Raw genomic sequence first — 18377 nt, 5'->3', positions numbered from 1 at the left:
GTGTTTCAATAGTTATGAAGGCAGCTGAAGCAGGTGCTGTGGAGTGCTTAGAGCTTGGTCAGATATCAAAGTTGCCAAGGTCATCTACTGCATCCAAGGCCACCATCCCAACTTCTGTCTTGCCACTGGACTTTGATGACTCTGGGGGAGGGAGGCTGACAAATCTGTGCAAGTCTGCCTCACCTAAATCTAAGTCACACATGAGTCAAGACATCATGCTGTGATGTCATTGGTCCTCCTTCGGAAAGGAAGGACAAATAACAACAATAAATCATTCTAACTGTCTCAGTCCTCTTGTTTCCATTTACCCGGGCAAAAGAGGCCCTCATCCAGCCAGTCTGCATCCTCAGCCTGTTTCCCAACCCTTAGGACAGGACCCTAACCACCCTGTGAGATGAATTTACATTTACACATATGCCATAGTGGTGAAAACTTTTAAGCCTCCAGAAATTCCAAGTCTAGGGGCAGCAGTAGCTCACATTTATATTTGATGCATAGCACTTTCCTCAAAAGAAACTTGTCAGTTGGAATTATGATTTTGTTGTTCAGTTGTGTCTGAGTCTCCATTTGGGGTTTTCTTAGCAACTGAAAGGCTTTGCCATTTCCTTCTCCAGCTCATTTTACATTTGAAGAAACTGAGGCAAATAGAGTTAAGTGACTTGCCCAGGGTCACACAGCTAGTAAGTGTCTGAGGCCAGATTTGAATTCAGGAAGATGAGCTGTCCTGACTCCAGGCCCAACACTCTATCTACTGTGCCACCTAGTTGCCCATTAGGTGGAGTAGAGTAGCTAGTATTCTTACCTCCATTTTGCAGATGAGAAAACTGAGGCTGTGATAGGTAATAGATCTTTCAAAAGCTTCAAACTATACTAGACAGACAACTGTCTCCTTCACCCAGACATAGATGGTGTACTGGGGGTAGAAAGACTGTCACTTGAAATAAAAATTATGGCAAATTCAAGTCTTGCTTCTGTCACTAATTGGCTGTGTGACCTTGGGCAAGTTATTTAACGTTTCTGAGCCTCTATAATATCAGGAATTTCTATGTCTCAAGCCTCTTTCTGTTGACTCCCAGAAGTACTAAGGAGAACTGTTCTAAGCATGTGTCTGTAGGCAGGGATTTTATCCTGACAGAATTAGCTATCCAGACTACTAGGGGTGGTGCCCTAAGGCCCCAGGAACTGTGAAAGGCTTAATGTTACTGAGTTCTGATATGGATTAAGCCCTTCTGATCTTAGAACAATGCAGTGGGGCTCCCAAGTCCCATCTTTGGGAGCTGGGATAGTAGTTGTTCAGGAAAAGAGAAACCCATGAACAACATGACCAATTAACATTCACGGGGGAGGTGGGGAACAGCACCAGCGAAGGACAAAGGCCTTTGACTTGAATTAGGATGGTGATGTGTGGGCAGCCCCATGATGTCATCACCCAGGATGCCTTTTACTGCATGAACCTTTTCTATATTTCTGTTGTGTGTTACAGGCCTGGTGGGTAGGAGAGGAATTTTACACAGACATCTGGAGAATATGTCAAAACAACACTAACTGTACAGAGATTGATGACACCTTTAGTGGTAAGTATTATGCTGTTTCTTGTAATTATAATAACTGACATTGAATAGTATTTGAAAGTTTGTAAAGCCCTTTACATATTTTATCTGATGTGAGCTGTGGGTGTCAGTATACCCATTTAGAAGATGAAGAAACTGAGGTTCGTTGAGGTTAATATAACTCCTGTCTCTGTGCCTTGGCACTGGCCAGGCCCTAAGCCTGGAGTGCACTCTCTTCTCACGTCCTCCACTTCAGAGAATCTTTTTCTTTATTTAAAATACAACTCAAGCACCATCATCCAGATATATACAACCTTTCCCGAACCTTCCCCCAACTATCTTGTATTTAGCTATTTTGCATTTATTCTTTTACACTTATTCTGTACATGCATATGTGTCCCCATTGTCTCCTGTATTAGAAGGCTGGCTCTTTGCAGGTAGGGATTGCTTCATACATTGTATTTACATTGCTAGCACAGTGCTTGGCATATGGCCCGAGCTTAATACATGCTTGCTAATTGATCTGCCCATGGTCATATGGTAGTATGACAGATCAATGGTGGATAGGCACTGCAAATAATTTATCCAATTTTATAGATGAATACACTGGGGCTTAGGAACATTGAGTGACTTGCCTGGTGACTAGCACAGCTAGTTTCAGAAGCAGGACTTGGACCCAGGTTTTCCTGATTCCAAGCCCAACACTCTTTATGCTCTTCCATGCTGCCCCTAAGTTTTTGTTGTTCAGTTGTTTTTCAGTTGTGACCCCATGTGGGGTTTTCTTGGCCAAGAGACTGGAGTGCTTTGCCATTTCCTTCTCCAGCTCATTTTACAGATGAGGAAACTGAGGCAAAGAGTTAAGTGACTTGACCAGGGTCATACAGCCATTAAGTATCTGAGGCCAGCTTTGAACTCACAAAGATGATTCTTCCTGACTTCGGGCCTGTTACTCTGGTATTGTCACCTAGCTGCCCCCTCTGTAAGTACCTAATTAAACAAATTGTTTGTAGGGTGGTCTATGTTGAAAAGAGCTATTGTGTTTTATTTTCAGTTGCTTGGCCTTCCCCTTCATCTCTGACATACTGGTCATTAGGCTAGACTACCTTAGGAAACTCACACTGGAGCAGAATGGAATAGACAGAAGGTGAGACCAAAGTTTGCATAATAAGGGAGAAGTTCTCAAAGGCCCTGAAGATACTTCATCAAAATTCATAGAGCTAGAGCTGAAAAAGACCTTAGAAGCCATCTCATGTGACCCTCCCATTTTGCATGTGAGCAAACTGAGGCCCAGAGAAGTTAGGTGTCTTGTCTAATAGCAAGTATCAGAGGCACGACTTAAGCTCAAGTCCTGTGACCTGAGAGCCAGTTTTCTTTACCCGGTACCATACTCCCTCCCTTTGGGAGCCTTTTTTACCCTCTGTCATGTCCCCTCCACCAACTTTATCCCTTAACGAGGTCTGTGCCCTCAGACACATTACTAAAAACTGCTGTGAGAAAGGAGGGACATATCAGCCATTTGACCCCTTAGTATGAACATTTCCTCTTCCAAGGGTATTTACATTTTAAATCTGATTTCTATTTGTGTACAGAAAACATCTGTACAAAGATCTGAGGCAGCAGGAAGCTGGCTAGGGGAAGTGCTTCAGGTGGCAGAAGGAATGACCTTAAGATCCTGAAATATTGGACTCAGTGGCCTTTCATGTAAGGCCAGCCCTAGTGGTAGTCATAATTCTCCTTGCTCCCAACTTCTTCAGAAAGACTGAATGGGAACCACTTGGCATAGGGCATCAGCATTACGCCAGGACTTTCTGCAGCTTTGTCTGGGTTCATAGCCTAGTCCTGTGTGCACTCTTTTCCACTTTTTTCAAAATTTCAAATTCCTCCCCTTTTCCTCTTTACATGTTTCAAAACAATATTAGATTAGTACATTAGTCTGAAGTCCTTGGCCTAATCCAAATGAGAAACCTTAGTCTTTCTTGAACCATCAATTTCAAAACAATGTCTGATGACAGAACCATATTAGAAGAATTCTTCCTTATTCCATGTCCAGAGCTCCACTGATTATGCCACCTAGCTGTCCCTGTCTAAGTAGTCTGGCCTAATCCAATTCCTTCATTTTACAGATAAAGAAACAGATACTCAGAAAAATGGAGTAACTTGCCCAAGGTTTGAGATAAACAGGCACTTAATAAATGTTTGTTTGTCACCTAGGTAGAGTTGAAACTTGAACCCAGGTCACCTCACTCAAAGGCCAGTACTCTTTTTAAATAATACCATGCTTTCCCCCTATTTCTGAAACACCCTTCCCTCCCTCAATAGCCCCCCTCGTATATTATTATATCTCTACCTGTTAAAATTCCTCCCTTTCCTCAAGATGCTAGCTAACTGCTCTATGAAGCCATCTGTGTGGCCCAGGGTGAGTCACCACCTTTTTCAACCTCAGTTTCCATATCTGAAAATGGGGATAATAATAGCACCTACTTCAAAGGGTTGTTAAGGATCAGATGGAAGAGGTAATATATGTAAAGTGCTTTATAAAACTTAAAGCACTATATAAATGCTCGCTATTATTATTATTGTTATTATGATTATATCGAGGCTCTCCACCTGAGTGAGGTCCATGGACTTTTAAAAATATTTTTTGTTTAACTATATTTCACTATAACTGGTTTCCTTTGTAATCAGATGAATTTCATTTTATGCATTTAAAAACATTCTGAGAAGGGGTCATGTGCTACTCCAGACTACAGAGGGGTCCATGCATTAGCATGCTGGAACCTGATAGAAATACCTTGTGAGCTGATTGTTAAATTTTCGGTGTGAGCATTTACACCTTGCAAATGGCAAACACTATAAATCATTGTTTTGTTGATTGACGGTCAATTGACAGTCCTCAAGTGACTGAATCTAAACTTTACAGAACAAATCCCCTTAATAAAAGGATTTGTTCTGTAAAACTTAAACTCTGTCAAAAGACTGTACCCAAGGCCACATGTGGCCTCGAGGCTGCAGGTTCTTAGTGATGGAGAAAATGTCAGTAGTGCAGATTAAACTTAAAAGCGTATCCTGAGGTACATCTTTCTCCACAGAGAACTGGCTGTTAAACACTTAGCCAGTGAACTCCTAGATCTATGATGCACAAAAAGAGTGGATGAGAAGATCTTTAAAGTCACTTCCAGCTCTAATATAATGTGATTCTGTATGAACAAAGGCAGGAAGAATGGAGAAGGTATAGCAAAAATGAATTAGATTGGGGCAGTTAGGTGGCACAGTGGATAGAGCTCAGGCCTTGGAATCAGGAGTTCAAATCTGGCCTCAGACACTTAACATTTACTAGCTGTGTGACTCTGGGCAAGTCACTTAACCCCGACTGCCTCACCAAAAAGAAAAAAAAAAACCCAAAATAAAAAAAAAATGAGATGGTTGGTGAGAAATCCAGAGTGAATATGTTCCTAGGTAATTGATGAAGGCTTGATGTGTTAATCCTCTCCAAGAACATTTACACTTTAACCTGAGGGACAGCCTCATTTTGCACTTAAGCCTTGTAAGGCTGGACCACAACCAGCTGAAAGAGAGCCAGTGGTGAGGTAGCCTTTGTCTTCTTCCCAGGTTATGCAACGATACAAGCTGTTCAAGCCTCCATGATCCTCTCCACCATCCTCTGCTGCATAGCCCTCTTCATCTTTGTGCTCCAACTCTTCCGCCTGAAGCAAGGAGAGAGATTTGTTCTAACTTCAATTATCCAGCTACTGTCATGTAAGTGGAATGATGGGTCGAGAGGGGAAGACAGTCAATATTTCCAGCCAAACCACTTTCTATAAGTCATAAAGATGACAGAAAGGATGGGAGGTTGAAATTTATACCTAACTGTGAAATCGATCTCTAGAGGGGTACTATGGGTTCCAATGAACAATGGTTATTGGGGGCCTCACAGAATAGTGTAAACTTTCTAGACCTTGACCCATTTCAAAAATGCAGTTTCTTCTGTCTTGTTCTCATTGAACTTTCCCCCCACTTTTTAAAAATTAACTATTTTTATTAACTATTATATAAAGGACATTTTGCTAGGTATTAGGAACACACAGATGAAAAGTAACATATTCTCTGACCTCAAGTAGATTTATAGTCACAAAAAAGGGAATAAGATAGGTACATAGAATAAATATGATGCAAGGGAGAATGTAATAAGAGTAAAGGAGGGGTATAGCACTAAGGGATAATGTTTAGCTGCAAGATCAAGAAGACTTCATGGAGAAGCCTTGGGTCTTGAAGGAAAAGAAAGATTTCAGCAGAGGCATGAAGGACATGTATTTCCCGCCTGGCCTGCCCCTTTTCTGGAGCTTGATTTAATTAGTACAACTAGTTAGACTATACTAGGGGTAGACCTTATACCCTGGGGTTCATGGATCTCCAAAGGGTCTGTGATTTCAGGAGATAGATGAACTTCTTTTTGTTCACATCTTTGTTTTGTTGATGTTGAAGACATCTTTGTTTTCACTAACGTCTAACTGAAATTTAGCATTTCCTTCATTTATAAGACTGACAAAAAGGTCCATGATACAAAAACGGTTAACAATCCCGTCCCTATACCATGCAGTAACTTTTAGCTCCAAGGCAGAAAATGACCACATTTCTATCTAAAATCAGCAGGTGGTCTTCAGCGCAAGTCAATTTTCTGATTCAGCAATCTTCTCAAAATGAAAAAGAATGAAGAAGTTTTATGTTCCCTTCTGGTGATGTTTCCCTCTCATTCTTTATGGGCATTTATTAAACCTTCCCTATGTGAAAAGCTTATATCTGTTTCTTAATCTCTTTTTGAGGCTTCTCTCCCTGTCCAGAGTCCAGCATTTCTGTGGTCACCCCTGTCACTTGATCCCTCAAATGTACTTTTAAATTCTGAATTAATTGGTCTCGTGGCCATGCCTACCCATTCTAACACCTTGGGTACGACTAATTTCCTTAGTCCCACACGCCCTAGCCGTCACTTAAAAATAGTTCCTGGTGACCCAAACCATACTTTCTTACCTTCCCAGGGACCTAATCTGTGGTCAAGTCCGCCTTTGTCATATTCTCTGTATAGCCCAAATGAATCTATCACACTTTTGAGAATAAGGTTACGGGACTTTTTCTCCACTAATGGCAAAAAACAGCATCAGAAAGAAGTGGGGAGCCTTATTTGGAGTCCTATAGGGATGGATTCTTGATTAGTTCTTCAGATTCAACAAATAGCCAACTAGAATGTACTGTCTACTATAATACGTGCAAAATACCATAATACGAAGTATAATGGGAAAAGGGTTGGCTTTAGAGTAAAAAAGACCTGCATTCAAATCCTGCCTCTGCCATATACCGTCTATATGACTGGGAGCTCCTCATACCAATGAAATTATAGGTTTGGATTTTTTTTAAAAGAATTTATAAGACATGCATGATACTAGGTGCTGAGGAAACAGAAATCAGGAAAGGCAGAACCCCTGCCCTCAAGAGCCTAAATTCTAATTGGGAATATGACATGTGGAAAGATGTGAATGACAAAGTAAGACTGTGAGGGGACAAAGGAGAGATTATAGCATCATCCGCATCTTAGATTTGAAACAGGATGCTAAAAAAATGGTCTAGGGAAATAGGAGGGAGAGAACAGTTCGAGCTGGGAGGATCTGGTAAGTCCATAATGTCAGAATCAGAAGTAGCATCTGAACTGAGTTCTGAAGGAAGAGAAGGATTTTGAAAGGCAAAGGGGAAGAGAGAGCGATATTAAAGATATTGAGAGTGAGGACCAAGGGACAGTCTCCATGAATGTTCAAAGGCAAGAGATGCCATTTAAGAGATGGGGAACAGCTAGTAGTCCACCTTGGCCAGAATGTAGAATATATGGAGAAGAGTTAAATGAAATAAGGTGGGAAAGATAGATTGGTTTGAAAGACATCAGAAGTCTGATCAATGCAGGCACCAATCATGAATGGCCTGTATTCAGAGGGTGGAGAGAGAAGCATGAGCCCCACATCTTGGTAGAAAGGTTGGGGACTGCAGACTGAGGTATATATCGTCAGGTATGGCTGGCTCAACTATGTCTTTGCATAAGAGAAGATTCTATTGGTAAATGATAGCAATGTAAAAAAAAGTACCTTTTCTGTTTTAAAAAAGAAAGGAAAAGAGAGGGAAAGAAGGAGGGAAGGAAAAAAGGAAAGAAGCGATGAAGGAAGGAAGGGAGGAAGGAAGGAAAGGAAGGAGGAAGGGAGAGAGGGAGGGAGGAAAGAAGGAAGGAAGGAAAAAAGGAAGGAAGGAGGGTAAAGAAGGAAAGAAAGGAAGGAAGAGGGGAAAGGGAGGGAGGAAAGAAAGAAGGAAGGAAAGAAGGGAAGGAGGGAGAGAGGAAGGAAGGGAAGGAGGGAGGACTCAGACTTCAAAGATCCTTATATTTTGTCCTAGAAGCAATAGGGAGCTATTGAAGATATATATGTTTATCTCTGCTTGAGAGCACTCCAATTTCTCTCGATAAACCAGGGAAGCAAGCACCCATGAAATTTCTCCAGTGGTCATAGATCATCATAATAAAGCTATTCAAAAATAGGGCTGGCGAATGGGATGAGTTCTTCATTTGGTTGTAGAGCATAAATTTCTTTTCCAGCAACTGATTTCTTTCTTTGTTTTTCCCCCTGGCAGGCCTGTGTGTCATGATTGCTGCATCCATTTACACAAACCAGCATGAAGAAATCCATGACAACAACAGGCTTTATTACGAAGGAACTTTTGAAGGGAAATATGGCTATTCCTTCATCTTGGCCTGGGTTGCATTTGCCTTTACTCTGATCAGCGGCATAATGTACCTAATACTGAGAAAGCGTAAATAAACCCTCTGGAGCTAACTTTCCTTCACTATAGTAGAGAACCCAAATTCCAATAACCAATTTGTATATAATCTTTTTTTTTTTTTGGTTTTGTAGTAAAAGTATTGTTTCTTTGAAAAGCGAAAGAAAAAAAAAGGAAAAAAAAAAGGTTCTGCATCCTTGGTATCCGATAGAAAGACTATGAAAAGGAACAGGCAGTATTCTGGAACACTTGGCCAATCAAGAGGTTGAGCAAGACAAAGCTAACAATCTGATTTCCTCAGCATGATGTTTCTTAACCTGACTGTGCCTGTGATCGGATGCAACCAGATACTAACAAACCCCTTTCCTTTTCTCATCCAGCAGGGCTCATGTGACAGTATACATGACAAGTCAATGCTATCCTCTCCTCTGCCAAGGTTCTTATCCTCGTATGACTCGGTATGGATCATAGAGGTAGAAAGTGGAATCACATGGGTAGGGGGAAAGTACCACCACCACCACCACCACCACCAAAGAATGAAGGCCAGATGACACCTTTAGCCCTCATAGTCATAGTATAAATTTGCAAAGGCCAGTGTTGATTGGTTTGTCTGTTTTCTCTGTGTGTGTGTGTGTGTGTGTGTGTGTGTCTGCTAACCATAAGGTTCAAGTCGGTCCTGTGGTGGCTTGTGAATTTGTACAGTAAAATGCAATGGCTCTTGCTGGGAAAACCACTTGCTTTGAAAAAAAGTTAGCCTTGATTTCTGCAGACCCTAGACAGAATTCTCTCATTTTCATGCTAGTTGTGCAAAGCAGCTTCAAGAAGGTACCAACAATGTCATCACCTTAGCAAGTGAGGGCAGGGGAGTGGAACAGCCCTCAGGTGAGAGCCAGTGGACAGCTCCTGCCAAGTCCTGTTGGCCGAAGCTTGGTCACTCCCCAACCCTTGGCAGTTCTAACTCCAAATGGCATCTCAGCATCTCAGCAGGAGTTTGTTTTCTCTTAACTTGCTCAGTTTTTGGCTCAAAGCATTTCCTTTGGAAGCCTTCAGGGTTCATTTATCTCCCCCACCCCTGGCTTCCCATTGGAAATAAAGCCCAGGTTGCTGTGGTTGAATGAACCACTTAAAAGATGTGGAGATGGAACACGTGAGGTATTGCTCCCTCTGCTGGTAATCTATGAGAAGAGCAAATGCCTCCCCTGCCTGACTCCCTGGAAAGGAATTCCAAAGCCTTCCATAATGGCCAGCTGTGTTGTGTGAGCCCAAACTTCCATAGAGCAAAGGGTTGCAAGCTTCCCTCCCCTTCCCATCTCGTCTCTTCCCCCATCCAGCCCCAACTCTCCCCTCCCCCCAGCAGCTGATTAAGAAACTAACCAAAATGAGAAGATTGGTATATCCCTTTGGATCCCTGCCTGGCCTGCCCTGTGGCAAACATCTTTAACAGCTAAAAAATTATCAGTGGAAGATAAGAGGAAAGAAAGCAGCAGGTTGCCCAAATCCAGTAGCTGGACATCATTCCCTAAATAACACACAACCAGCTGTCCTTCAGTCTCCACAGTGGATAAGTCTAGAGAGTATGCATATCTTTAAATGCTACTGCACGTATTTAGATGAGCCTAAATATAGTTGCCTTTGACTCACTCCAATGGCATTTAGTAAGCCTCGTACTGTATCTGTTACACACATATAATACTTTGCATAATCTTCCATTGAAGATTTAATGTTCTTGATAACAGATGAGTAAGTTAGTGGCAGGGGTGGGGTGGGGGTTTGTTTTGTTTTGGGGTTTTTAATATTTATATATAAATAACGTTAGGTTTATGGTGTGACTTAAAAGACACCAGGAAATCCCCAAATGAGCCTAGGCCTTCACCTGTGTGGCAATTTCCTTTTTTTTTTTTTAATAGAAGGTGTGTATGCATGTCCACTTGTACACATATGTGTGTGTGGATGTATGTATGTGTGCCTCTGTGTGTGTACATTTCTCTCTCACTCAGGACTTGAGGGGAAGTGTTTCTCTAACCTCACCGAATTCTGTCATTGGTCTGTCTTGTTACACCATGAATGTTATCTAAATGTAGCCTTTTGCATTTTCCATTTTGCTCAATGTAGTGGTGATCTATACACAGTCAGACCAACATAGAAGGAGGTGGAAAGAGAATAGCTCGGCTGTCCATTCACCTCAGATTTGGGGAGCAGTGGGGCCCTATTTCACCTAAATTACTCAAGTGAAGACCGCATGGGAATCACAGGGTAACTACAGGGAGTAAAATTATAGTGGACTTATCAACTGCCCAGTAGCAGGAGAATCACAGCTTTTGTAGTTTGAAGAATGTTGCTTGTGGGTGAGTCTCATGTTGACTTATGAAGGGATTCATGCAGAAAAATTAGGCTAAAGGTTTCACTAAGCTTTCTGTCTTAGGGTTATAGATGGCATCTCTATAATAGTCAGGGAGTTGGAATAGTCTTTTGAGTGGAGTATTAAACATCTTAAATACAATCTGAAAAGTATCGGGTGCGTTTAACTGTCGCAGCAGTCTATGGATGCCTACATCCTTCTAGGATGGCAGATTTCTTGAGACAGGAAACAAACTTTTTTTTTCCTCCAAAATGCAGTGATTGATATTTGTGAGGGTTAGAGAACTGCAACAGTATCAAAGGTGAGGAACTTAACTCAACTGTGACGTAAAGATAAAGAAAAATAAAATGAGGGAAAAAGAAGTCCTGGTGGGCAGAATTGGTGGTTGTTACTTGATACTAGTTACCAAATTGTTCTATTAAGTCAGAGTGAAAACTAGTGTCAACCCTGAAAGATCTGTGTTCTGTCAGCTGTCCCAGCATGAGGGTTCCCTCCATCAAGGCAGATCACAATCTGCCTGTGACTTAGTAGAAAATTAATAAAGAGTTGGTTGAAACATACGGTGGTTAAGAGGCTTCCTCAGAGACATACATTGTCACAGCCAGACTATCTATATAAAGTGAATGTTAGGACCAAATTTAAAAAAAATAAAACAAACTTCTATTATGATAAAAATCCAGTTTGAGAAAATATAGTTTGTTCATTGTATAATTTTTTTAGGAAGTACTGCAATTCTATTTTCTAAAGGTGACCAGATGGAGACTAACAGGTGATTTTGTTAATTCACATTAAGTCACTGTGGGTTTTCCTTGCCTGTCCTTTTAAATTAGCTTAGTAAATTTCTAAATTATTGGCCGGAATAGATAGATGTACACAGGTATTCATCAATGGAAAGATCAAGGTGCCTTGTAAACACCAACATACCTCCATGCTGCGAACTGCTGCTAGCCATAGGTACACACACACACACACCCTGATGGATAGATAGAACTGCCATGATGTGGGATAACAACTCCCAGCATTAGCTGAATGAAGAGATTTTTGACACCCAAGGTCCTGTTTGCTTATGTGCTTACACTAAATACACAGTAGTCTATATTTAAGCTGTATAATAATTAAAAACTGCCTGGATGGGGATCACTAAACTAATTCACAGTAATGGTTACTTAAAAAGAACAAGTTGTAAAATTTTGTATATTGGGGGTGATGGTGATGGGGAAATGCTGGGGAGGGGGAGAGTGGAGAGGCTGAATTAGATGATTAGTGTCAGAACAAATGTGATTTTAGGATTAGCTAGATTCTTTCTACTTAATGTGCCTTTAAAATATTCCATTTTCTATGTTTTATATAATCTGAAGCTGTACATGAAAATAAAGTTTAAACAAAACGGTCAAGAGCAAAAGACTAATATCTGTCAATGGTGAGAATGTCTTGGGCGGGGGGAGGGGCTATTAAAAATACAGTGGACCATTACTATAGTTGTTGTTGAGTCGTGTCCAACTCTTTGTGATCCCACTTGGGGTTTTCTTGATACTGGAGTGGTTTGCCATTTCCTTCTCCAGTTCATTTTACAGATGAAGAAACTGAGGCAAGCAGGGTTAAGTAACTTGTCCAGGGTCACACAGTTAGTAAGTGTCTGAAACCATATTTGAACTTAGAAAAATGAGTTTTCCTGACTCCAGGCCCAGCACTCTATACACTATGTCACCTAGTTGCTCTTATTAATATGTAAGCCATATTTCTAGGGCCCCATTAGAATAAAATTCTCACATATAACTCTGCAATAGCACACCATTATCAGTTAGAAAGAGAAACAGTAAAAAAAAATGGAAGGGTGGTGGGGGAATAGGGAGAACCTATACAATGCTAAATAAAGTAAAACGGAGTTTATATGGTGTTAGATAAACCAGAAATCTCTAATAACTGATACAACAGGGCCATATACTTTCATTTAAATTGCCAAATTTGCACAAGTTCAGCAAAAATTAAAACTGACAAATTGCTCTCCATTCCACTCAAAGAGCTAGAGGTGAAAGAGGGAAATATGTAATCACACTTTTGTGTGAAGCCCTTTCAAAAGTATTTTCCCCCTAATCATCAATTCTTTTGCTAGTGAAGTATTTACCTGTTTTGTTTTCTTCTGTAACAAAGGTTCCTGCCTGTCTCCTGGAAAAAAAAAATGAAAAAAAAAAAACCCAGCTTGACAGGATATAGAGAAAACATAGAATTTGCATTTATCATTTCCATAGCAACCACCTTAGCTCCAACTGCTCTCTGATATGGACTTCCTTCTTTTAAAGAGACTACTTTAAGGTAGTACACTGCACTCTATGGGTAATTTAAGTAATTTGCAAGGATAATTTGGACTACATTTTTTTTTAATGCTGACTTTTGAACCTAATGCCATATGAGAATCTCTACCAAGATTCCACTATGCTCTGGCATTTTCATCCTGTTGTATATGTAAGGAGTGTGTGTGTCCGTATAAGATATTTATGATATGTACCTCTATATTGTCTAAATGAGGCTTGCGGGTGGCATTGTTAGACATGATCTGAGGTCTGGACCATTCTTGATTGAAGTGAGAAGAGAGGCATCCTGAGAGTTGGGGCGGGGTTGGGGTGGTGGGAGACAGGCAAGCCTTCCCAGGACATTGCCAGACTGGTTGCTGATTCCATCTTACTCTTCTAGAGAGGATTAGCAATTATGAGTGCTGTCCCGGATTCTCCAGAAATAGGCCATTAAGCTTTGAACTGTCTTACCAGGGGTGATTCAATTTAGCTCAGCAAACATTTATGAAGCACTTACCCTGTGCAAGGCTCTGGCAGACTGCTGGAGACAATCAAATCTGATGACACAGAGCTTGATTTCAAGAAGATTTGAAGGTATAGGTCTAGCTGTGGGATCTCTGGATCAAAAAGTAAGAATTCTTTAGTCATTTGTTTAGAGTAATTCCAAGTCACTTAATATAACATTTGGACCGATTCACAGCTCCACCAACAGTGTATTAATGTTCCAATATCCTTCCAGCATTTATCATTTTTGTCTTTTATCATCTATGCTAGCCTGATGGGTCTAAGTTGGAATCAAAGAGTTGTTTTAATTTGCACTTTTATTATTAGTGATTTGGAACAGTCATGTGATTCCATTGGCACATCAGACATATGAATTGAGATGCTGCATGCAGTGTGTTTGCTCTTATAGAATCATTAACTAAATAAGCAGTACTTAATAACAAGGAGATAATGCATAATAAAAAATAAATATCTACTAATCACCTCTCTTGTAGATCCTAGAAGTCGTCCAGACATACTGTTAACAGATTTAGACCAGAAGTCCTCAATCTGGGGCCCACAGGCACCCGAGAAATCTGTGGATGGATTTCAGGGAGATCTGAACTTGGATGGAGGGAGAGTGACATCTTTATTTTATATAATTGATTTCCTTTGTAATCCTATGTATTTTATTTTATGCATTTAAAAATAACATTCTGAGAAGGGCACCAAGCTGTCAAAGGCATCTAAGACATAAAAATGGTTAAGAACCCCTGGTCTCAACGCAAGAGTTTTAGGATATGTACAACTTCAGTACTCTGTTGAGCAGACAAAGGAGCGAAACAACATGGCTCTTGTGGAATGTTTTACTCACACTTCCCATAGGGATGCAGAAACACTGGGTCAAGATCATCCATTGTTTGGGAGCCTGAAACTCAGGACCCAGTGTACATGGGGACTCGGGACGCTTGGTGCTTCTCCATCCTGGCTCTGATAGCAACCCCTGACCTCACCTAAGCCACCACAAGGAAGGATGTATGGCATTGGCATCTAGCTCATGCCAGGAGCTTTACCACTGTTATACGTCTTTACATATATTCTCCTACAAGCTTGAACACCATCCTTCATTGCCGGGTCATGCTACTTCCTCTCTCCATCCACCACTCCACCAGAAAATGGTAGCTGGCATGTGAGGGGCATTATACATATATTACCTCAACTATGCCTTACCATTACCCATGAATATAGGGAGGTGTTTTGATTTTTTCCATTTTATAGATGAAGAATCTTTGACTCCTACAGGTTAAGTGACTTGCCCAAGCTCACACACAACTATTAAGAATGTAAGGTGGGATTCAAATCCCAGAGTTCCTGAATTTAAAGTTCCCTATCTGCTGTACCATACTGCCTTTCCAAAGGAAAGACACGCAGCAGCATATACTTATATTCCTTCCTTGACTCCACCGAAGCTTTGTGCATACCTGATAGGCTTCCGCATTTGATTTCTGTTTCTTTATCTCCCGGGAAGGTAGTTTTGGGGCTCTAAAAGACTTGGCATTCATTGAATCCTACCCCTTCATCTTATTGATTAGAAAACTGAGGCAGAAAGAGGTTAAGTCATGGAAATGTGTTTTGCATGACTGTACATGTATAACCTGTATCAAATTGTTTACCTTCTCAACGTGGGGAGGGTGGGAGAGAATTCGAAACTCAAAAAATTTAAAAAATGAATGTTAAAAATTGTTTTTACATGTAATTGGAGATGAAATAAAATATTAAATTAAATTTTTAAAAAATAACATAAAAAAAGAAAAAGGTTAAGTGATTTGCCCAGGGTTAAATAGCTAATAAGTATCTGAAGAAGGATTTGAAACTTAGGGCTTCTTGATTTTATGTCTAGCACTGCCCTCCCACAGCTGACCCACTTCAGCTGCATATTCAGTTGCTCCACTAACTATAACAACCTGACTCTTCCCAATGATGCATCCCAGGGTACCACTTTAGCATTGGTGTTCTTCAGCAATTGATTAGGAGTAAGTCTTTGGTTCCAGATTTTCAGAAACCAAAGACTTCTCTTACCTAATCTCTTGGGGCCTTATTTTCTTCATCTATAAAATGACAAATTACCTTATGAGAACACTTTTTGAACTTTTTATCACTATAGAAGTGTGTTATTCTTCTACAGCAGGTCCTAGATATGTTGTCTACTAATGCTGACAGGTCACTTGCTGTTCCTACAGTAAATAGCCCATTAACCCATGACTTCCTGCCACCTAGTGGTAGGACACAAAACTTCTGACCTTGACTAGTGGCTGTTCATGGGATCATAGATGGAGAACTGGAAGAAGCCTTAGAGGCCACCCAGCCCAAACTCCTCATTTTACAGAAAAGAAAACTGAGGCTCAGAGAGATTAAGTAACTCACCCAAGTTCACACTGTAATAGTCAGAGACAAGATTAGAATATAGGCCATCTGTCTCCCAAACTCCTGTTCTATCCACTATATGATACCAACTCTCTCCTATCCAATTCCTGTCATATCTACCTTCATAACATATCTCCTATATGCTCCCTCTTCTTCTCTGACACTACCACCATCCTGGTGTGGGCCCTCATCACCACATGCCTAAACTATTGCCATAATAGTAATCCTGGTTGGTCTCCCGCCTTCAAGTCTTCCCCACTTCATTCTATGGGGGCCATCGATGGTCATCTTGCCCCTGGATTCTGATGACTCTGGAGAAGAGGGTGAGGCTGATGACTTTGCATGGCTCTGCCTCACTTAAATGCAGCTCACCTGCAAGTCAAGACATCACCTTCCTGACGTCATTGGTCCTCTTCAAAAACGAAGCACAAACACCAACAACTGGTACCAATCACTTCATGAGAGTAATGGGGCTATACGTCTCTTTTATTTTTTTTTTGAGATTAGTCTTTTGCCTGTATTCACGTACCTTAAAGAGCAGCTGAGCACAGAGCTCTCACTTTCACTCTTGTCTCAGTATTTCCTATTCTTTCCTCCTTTCCTGGGTCTCTAACAGATAGTCTTCCTTTCAAAGGCCAATCCTTCTCTACACATATGATTGATCCCATCCCTTTCTCTCTGCCCTAGCACATCACATACTCAGTCCCCAGCCCCAATCTTCAACTTTTTCTTATCTACTGGTTTTCCCTATTCTTTTTTTTCTTTAATTTTTAAACTTTTTTTATTTAAAGTTCTGAGTTCCAAATTCTATCATTCTCTCTGCTCCCTACTCCCTGAGACGGTGAGCAATCAGATATGTTATAAATATGAAATTATGTCAAACATTTCCATATTAGTCATTTTGTACAAGATTTGAACAAAAGAAAAAAATTAAAGGAAGAAAGCGAAAAATAGCATGCTTTAGTCTGTATTCGATCAATTATAGTTCTTTCTCTGGAGATGGATAGTATGCTTCATTATTAGTCCTTTGGGACTGTCTCAGATCATTTTATTGCTGAGAATAGCGAATTCATTCATAGTTCTTCACTGAATAATATTGCTGTTACCATGTACAATGTTCTCCTGGTTCTATTTACTTCACTATGCATCAGTTCATGTCAGTCTTTCTAGGTTTTTCTTAAATCATCCTGTTTGTCATTTCTTATAGCACAATAATATTTTATGACAATCACGTACCACAGCTTGTGTATACATCTCTTTAAAAAATCTTGATTTTTAAATAACATTTAAAATAACATTTTTGTAAAATATATAGGAAATAACATTTTTATAAAATCCTGTTAGGTGTTATTGAAAAGATTCTACAATTCATTCTTGCATTAGAAAAACCAAGCTTGCCAATTCTTTGTCCCGGGCCACTAAATTGCAGAGAATTTTTATTTTATTTTATTTTTAGGATTAGGCAAAAAATCCAGCTTTAATTTGAAAGGATATTGGGCTGTTTGTACAATTTGATCATTGTCCTTTTAGTGGTGTGACTTTCATCAAAAGCAAATACACTCGATTATCAGATGGAGGGTATCACTCACTCACTGACTTAGATTAACAGCTGGCTGTCAAGCTAACCCTGACATGAATCAGGATGATCACACTCTGGATGTGATGAATGGAAGTAGCCATTTTAGACTGGTTGACGAGGCATGTGCAGCACACATAGAAGCACAATCTGACCCTAGCCTGCCTTTCCACATTTCTCTCCTACTGTTCCACTCCACCCCTGCCCCGCTCCCCAGTCCACTAGAATCCACATCATCCCCTAAAGACAAATGGCATATTCTCAATTTCCCATCCCCTCTGCTCTGCCTCAGATGACCTCTTTTATATCTCTGCATGAGCCTACTTAATTAGCCAATAGTAAGAACCCAGTGGTTAAAGAGCGAGATGTTGTGAATAAAAGGGCCAGGTCCTTTGTTTGGAAAACTGGTAATAAACTTCACGCCCTGTTCTCCAAGCCCTGGATATGATGTTGAGGATCTTATTTTGCTTCTTTAGGGATCTTTCCAAGACAAAAACAACGCTTCCCAGAATTTATCCATATTATCTGGATACCACCAGCTGTCCTCTTAGATGGCCTCTGGAATCTTATCATCCAACAAAATCACTTCAGCTCTGTAACTCAGCACCCCCTGCCTCTGGACACCTTCCCTTACTCAGATCGGAGACGGTGGAGAGTGTACAGCAGGAGAGTCTCTCCCCAGCCCTCCATTTAAGGAAGGCGCCTAGGGCAGCCAGCTCATCATTTCCCACCTGGCTGAACTCTTCTGGACTTCATCACACCCCTGATGGGGTATCTTACCATCTTCCCTCATTAGATGGTGAGCTCATTGAAGGCAGGTACCATCTTTTGCCTCTCTTTGCATTCTTAGCACTTAGCACAATGCCTGGCACATAGGCGCTTAAATG

General features: G+C 40.7%; 1 protein-coding gene across 3 annotated transcripts in view; it reads left to right on the top strand.

Annotated features, from left to right (window-relative positions):
- Nucleotides 1-12110, top strand: part of EMP2 (epithelial membrane protein 2) — a 60083-nt gene extending 47973 nt beyond the window's left edge. For all 3 annotated transcript variants that reach the window (XM_020972531.2, XM_020972528.2, XM_020972529.2), the window contains 3 exons: nucleotides 1484-1574; nucleotides 5160-5306; nucleotides 8211-12110. In XM_020972531.2, coding sequence (XP_020828190.1) covers nucleotides 1484-1574; nucleotides 5160-5306; nucleotides 8211-8398 — 426 coding nt within the window. In that variant the 3' untranslated portion in view covers nucleotides 8399-12110. The remainder of the gene's footprint in view (nucleotides 1-1483; nucleotides 1575-5159; nucleotides 5307-8210) is intronic.
- The last annotated feature ends 6267 nt before the right edge of the window (nucleotides 12111-18377 follow it).

Source organism: Phascolarctos cinereus, unplaced genomic scaffold (assembly GCF_003287225.1).
Source record: "Phascolarctos cinereus isolate Bilbo 61053 unplaced genomic scaffold, phaCin_HiC Scaffold_4;HRSCAF=312, whole genome shotgun sequence".
NCBI classification, from domain to species: Eukaryota; Metazoa; Chordata; class Mammalia; order Diprotodontia; family Phascolarctidae; genus Phascolarctos; species Phascolarctos cinereus.
Note: the sequence above shows the minus strand (reverse complement) of the source record. Positions and strands in the feature narration are given on the sequence as shown.